General features: G+C 33.6%; 1 protein-coding gene across 1 annotated transcript; it reads right to left on the reverse strand.

Moving 5' to 3' along the window:
* Nucleotides 1-425: 425 nt before the first annotated feature.
* On the reverse strand, nt 426-2,200 carry LOC144563694 (Ribosomal protein L34). The gene is made up of 3 exons (XM_078313180.1): nt 1,837-2,200; nt 1,281-1,380; nt 426-694 (listed from the first exon to the last, which is right to left on the reverse strand). Exons 1-3 carry the CDS (start codon nt 2,099-2,101, stop codon nt 622-624), a joined length of 438 nt encoding a protein of 145 aa, XP_078169306.1. The 5' UTR covers nt 2,102-2,200; the 3' UTR covers nt 426-621.
* Between the last annotated feature and the right edge of the window lie 4,013 nt (nt 2,201-6,213).

A 6,213-nucleotide genomic window follows, 5' to 3' on the forward strand; every position in this document is an offset into this window, starting at 1 on the left:
ATTTTGTATGCCAAACAAAATAAAAAATGGAGTTTATTATTACATACGCAGTTCGTGCACCATATAAACATATGTTGCTGCAATTACATTAATGTAGCCGCATTTCAAAACATTGCTTAAAACGGTACAAGAGAACATTGAAAGTAGTTAAAAATCAGACTTGACAGAAGCAGTTACCAGTAAGTTACCTCCTTTTCTTTGGTCTACTTTGTCAAAGAGGCACAAATACTTAATTTCATGAGCCAGTTAATACCTCTAATTTTTTAACTGAAGTGCAGCTTTCCGGGTAATGCTGGTACAACAAGATTATAATACTCTAGGACTACAAGTTTAATTGAATATTGTTTTTATTTAAGCATTGAATGCCTGCGCTGCGGTATACACCATTTTCGTCAAAATAAAATAAGAACTGCAAGAAAAACAACTAGAATCATAATATGCAACCTGAAAAAGAAAGGTGCAACCAAAGACAACTTGTACAAGTAAATCCACAATGATTTTACACGAGCTTCAGCAATTTGGAAAAATAAAGGAAAAGACAACACAATTATTCTCTGCCAAGACCAACGACACTAACCCTCATTAAAAGAAAACATAAACCTGACAAAGGACAACATGGAGCTAAACAGCAATTCGATGCCGGCCTTTTGCAACCCTTCGAGCAATTACCTTCCTTCCTCCTGTAGTTGCTTTCCTGCCAGGAAATAAAACAAAATGTAATTTATGAATACTGTTAAGACTTCAAAAGCTAAAGGTCTTTCTACTTACACATATGACTTAAAAAAAGGAAAAAAAAAAATATATATATATAACAAAATTTGGAACGATATTACACCATGCGTGTAACTAACACAAACTTTTTGAGATATTTGCAAATGATAGCCAACACCAGAATAGCGAGATTGTAAAGATTTTCTTACAAACAGGTAACTTGCCCTTAGTGCAATTCACAAATCTTGCATTTCAAGAAGTCCGATTGTAAAGATTTTTATTTTGGGTTGCAGAATTATATGAAAATATTATTCTTTAAAATAACCATTCATGTTGGGTACTAATGAGAAGATAAGCGTTGACTATATGGAACCCACAACGGACAATTTAGTCATTTTTGCTTGAGATACCCTTGATTTTATGGAATTGTGATCATTACTCCAGAATATGCTTGTCTAAATAAATAAGAAGTGCTGGGTGATGTTTACATATCTAGCAAATTAACAAGAGCAATTGTAATCTTAAATTAATGGCAGTCATTTGAAAAGTTTAGAACAAGAAAGAGAGACCTTGTAAGGAAACCATGAGTCCTCTTGCGCTTGAGGGTACTAGGTTGGTAAGTTCTCTTGGTATGAAACAGCATTGGCTCGTTAGACAGTGCATCATTCTCTGTATAATATAACAACATAAATTAGACAACCCCTCTGATGCATATGTTATATATTCACTTGTAGAGTTACTTATGATGTGAGGATATCCTTTTAATTAATTCGCAAACAAGGATAACTAACAAGTAAAGAACTTTCAATTACAAACCCAGGGAAAATGGAAATCAGTATGTCCAGAGATCATATTCATTTTTGTTATTGAATAGACAACCAAACTTAAAAACACTGCCTACAAATCTCAAAAGATGGGTTTTCTATGATCAGGTAAGAGTTTACCTTGTATCCCCTTTTTTTTGCCTCAACCTTTTCTAACAACTGAGCCAGGGTTCAATTGAGGCATTACTGCCCGGATTCATTATAAACAAAGTGGCTATTAAATGCAACATAGCTCTATTCAATGGAGCAGAGAACCCGGTAAGAAATCGGTTCGGATGATAAAAATGAAAAAATAAATAACCTTCTCCTATGAAGAACCGAAGAGAAGGTAGGCCACAAGGGAAGGAAATCTCCGATGGAGAAAGCAATCGCTTTATTGTTTCCTCGTCAATTCTCCTCAAATCTTCATTTCGAGGAGACTCATGGATCGGTAAACTGGGGAGAAAAGACTGAAAGGGAGATGTAGAACCGATCTGATGAAGGCGAAGTGGAATTGAACTGCCATTAGAGAGAAAAAGGCGATTGATTAGAGAAGATCCAGCTCGAGCTAGGGTTTTCGACGACATTTTGCGCAAAATGAAGGTTAAAACCCTAGTATATCTGTATCTTGTTCTTCTCCAGTTTTCAGTAGAGAGACTGGACTCGCTGATCTGCTAATTTCATTTACACCCTCGAAAACATCAGAAATATGAATCCAAATTGTACGCTCGGATTTGCGCATATTTTAAAACCTACACCCAAATTGGGCTATAAATTTATTCTTTGTTCAAAATATTAGGCCATAACTAGTTGGATATATTTAGGCCTGTAGCGTTTGATTTAAATCGGACGGTTCTCTCAGCCCAGGAAATGCCTTTTCATTTTTGGTACAATCAGCTCAGGAAATTCGAATGGTCCAATTTCCATAGATGCAAATGCGAAAATGTGATATGTTGGAGGTGCTTATGATTAATTGTGAATGTAAACTTCAATTTATATTAGCATCACTATCTGACGCTTACGTAAATTAAGAAGTTCTAACTAAAACGAAGACTAATGGATGTTGCTATTGACTTATTGTTATGATCCTTTTAAAATTGAAGATGCCTAATTTCATAGATATTTTTTATTAATTAGGGTTAAAATGTCTTATTGTTTTCGTATTTTTGATCATGTATTCATGTCCCACATTCTTATTTTCATTTTCAAAGTCCTAACCGTTAATCCGAACTGCTCAACATGGTCTTCATATTGAATTGTACTTAAAAATAAATAAAAAATTAAATTTTTTTTTTTAATCTCTCCTCCTTATTAAGGACTTTAATGTCTAGATCCTTGCAGGATTTGGATTAAAAGTTGAATTTTCGGATTGAATATCAGCCCTTCAATCACATAACTTATCTTCTTTTTATTAAATTTTTTTTCTTATGTGTAGAAGTCTATATTTAGTTAAATATTTACCCGCTACACGTAATGCCATACTTACTGCGCACCATTTCGATTCTAAGATCTGTAAAAAACTTTCGCTGGGTGCGCCTCCCTCCCCGATCCGAATTCATATCCTCTGAGATATCTCAAACTTTGCGTGACTTTATGGAAAATCCCAACCGTTTAACTACGTTCTGCACGAATCTCGAAGCACAGATAATACTGACCCCCTACATCACCCCCGAATAGGCACCGGACACGTCAGTCACGCAAAAGTTGAGATATCTCAGAGGATACGCATTCCCCCGATCCCACCCCTCCCTTCCCGATCCCTTCTTCCAAAAAAGAAAAAAACCCTAGAAATAGAGAGAGAAAGGAAAGAAGGACTGCGACTCTAGATATAGAGAGAGAGAGATGGAGAGAGAAGGAGAAGAAGGATCGTTGTCGAAAGGATGGAGTTGTGAGACGACCTGGACAGTGGCGAAGGGATCGTCGTCTCTTTCCTGCCGACACGCGTCGCACTTGTGGTTGCTGTTGGGTGCTCCCCTCAATTTCACCCCTTTTTGGATATTAGGGTTAGGGTTGCGATGGGCATAGGCTTTGGTTTCAGCGGTGTCAGGGTCATTCTGGGTAACTTGCTATATTTAGAAGCCTTCTTCTGGGTATAGTCAAAGAACTTGAAGTAGCATTATCTTTTCTTGCAAGTTTTAAACAGGGTTCGAATTGATATGCTTATTTAAGATGAATTAATCTGAGAACCATAATTGATTTCTAGATATAATTGAGGAGCTCATTGCTAAGGGTCAGCAGCTTGATGCGGTAAATTTTGCATATGAAGCTGGACTCCAAGATAAGTATCCACCAGTACCTCTTCTGAAGTCATACCTCGATGAATCAATGAAAAGCTCTTCTTTTGTTGCAGATAACCAAGGCCAGACAGGGGTATGTAAAATTACCAAACCATCTGAATTCTATTTAAATATGTTTCCACATGTTACATCTTTCTTTTGCTGTAGGCCATATGTAGTATCTACTTCTGTTTTACTATACATAGACATGTTATCAGGAGCTTCTCTGACAGTTGCAAACTTGGAAAGTTTCGCTTCATAATAATTTGTATTTCCGTTATACTATCTATAGTTAGATGGAAAATAGCATACCTTGTTGCAACCAAAGTATTTGACAGATTAATCTTTCATGTTGAAGTCACTATATAGCTCCAATTATTTTGTCTTTTCACCCTCACATCAAATCATAAGAGGTACAAAGCAACTAACGAACTGGCCTATAATATTTCAGCTGGAGCAAGAAGGGACTGGTACATGTAACACAACTGGTATGAGATAGGAGGATTACTGGTAAACATGTAGATAAGTTCAGGTTTTAAAATTGTGAAGATGGTGCCAATTCGAGATGCTGGTACCAAGCGGATGACCTGTCATAATTGAAATGGCAAACTTACAAGGAACCCCTTGTTTTTTCTCCTTATTTGTGATGTTTGGTAGTCTCCCAGTATATTCCAAGTACTGCTATGAACCAGACCATAAGTAATGATAACCCTTTTTTTTTACTTATTTATTTATTTATTATTTTGTGATGCTTTCTTTGGTATTTTTTATTTGAATACTATATATTGCTGTATGTGCTTCTTACTCTTTCTTGGGGGTTCTGTTCACCTGGCTGGAATTTTCTATTTTGTTGTCCTCAACTGGTGTCTGTTCAATAAATTTAGTTTGCTTATTCAATAAATTTATTTTGCTTTACTTTCTCAATATCATCCTACGTTGGTTGATGTCCCCTTTGAACATTTAACTTGGTGAAAGTGTTTCTGTCTGTATCATTCTAGTTCCTACTGCTTTTTTACTTATTATCTACGTAAAAACAGTTAGTCAAAATGATTAATTTGACTCAAACTTGAATTGGAAATTCTTATCAATTCAATCATTAAAGAAATAAAAGAAAGGGATTAAAAAAAAGAGAATCCTAAGTCTTAAGTAAAACGAATGATCAAATTCGAATTATCTACTGCGATAGAAAGAAGTATATTCTATTGCAGTAGAGAGTAGAGAGTTTTTTCTATTGGTTATATAGATTATCTTGTTAAAGAAAGACAAGCTATTATTGAAAAAAGCTTAGTAAGATGATTGATGTAAAAGGATCAAAGAAACAATTGATATAATTCGATTACTCGATTGATTTATCAAAAAATTCTCCTAGCTTATCCATGCGGTTATGCACTCTTGAAAAGGAATCAACTTTCTGAAAGATCCTGGCTTTTGTGCTTTGGTGAGTTGTGCTAGATCCTTTCAATGACCTATGTTGTGTTGATCGTGGTTCAAACCAAAATGAGTAAAATAAAAAATAGAACAAAATGATTCCATAAACCGAATAGAAAGGAACATAGTAATTCTCTTTTCATAAATTTACTCCTTTTTTTCAGAAAAAGAATATTTTATTCATTATATGTCCTTTTTTTGCAAAAAAAATATGGATATAGATGGTGAAGTGAATAAGTATTTGTTTTATAATATATTTATATTATACAATAACTTTTGTATATCCATACGCAGATATTTCTGAAAAATTAGTTGAAATATCAAAAAGAAATCCTTAAAAAACCAAATTTTTCTATTTTTTTCTTTTTTTTCATGGATGATTTTTTCAATCAGGAAAAATCAGAATTATGCCAGTTATTTGAATCTAGTATACACAAAGACTTGGATTTTTTCAAATGTTTCCGATAAACGCTTAGCTACAAATCTTTTCTTTACTATCAATTAATTCTTTTTTTGGTACAAAGTCTTTTAGATAAAAATAGAAACGAGATTCTTATCCTTACCAACTTGATTTTGTTGTTTCTTAATTATTCTATAAAGGAGTCTATCACGTATTGGTTTTTCAGGCAACTTAGCAACATCTTGGGTTTCAGTATCTTGCATTGTCAACAAGTTAATGCTGTGTGTTTTCATCAATCTATGTTAATTTGTCAAAACTGAAAATAGTATTTTATTATATTTTTTTTCAATTTGGACAATTATAATATACTTTTTATATTTTATTTATTTATTTTCAAAAATGTTGGACTATATCGAAGAGGATCAATGGCAATAATACTTCAAAAAAAAATTTCATGTTATATTTTATCTTTCTTTTTTTTCATTTATTGTTGTTTCTTTTACTGTTATTTATTATTTGGATCTCTGTTCTTTTCTTAATTTTGTGCGAATATCAATAACAAAATCTTTTCATATTCTATTCAATTATATAATAT

The sequence above is a fragment of the Carex rostrata genome, chromosome 12, assembly GCF_964058835.1.
Source record: "Carex rostrata chromosome 12, lpCarRost1.2, whole genome shotgun sequence".
NCBI lineage: Eukaryota > Viridiplantae > Streptophyta > Magnoliopsida > Poales > Cyperaceae > Carex > Carex rostrata.

What these genes read in the sequence shown, in the direction of transcription:
- LOC144563694 (XM_078313180.1), bottom strand. Translation starts at nt 2,101, where the DNA reads ATGTCGTCGAAAACCCTAGCTCGAGCTGGATCTTCTCTAATCAATCGC. An exon ending in TCGGTTCTTCATAGGAGAAG is followed by an intron (nt 1,381 to 1,836) that starts GTTATTTATTTT and finishes TATATTATACAG; the next exon opens with AGAATGATGCACTGTCTAAC. An exon ending in ACTCATGGTTTCCTTACAAG is followed by an intron (nt 695 to 1,280) that starts GTCTCTCTTTCT and finishes ATTTCCTGGCAG; the next exon opens with GAAAGCAACTACAGGAGGAA.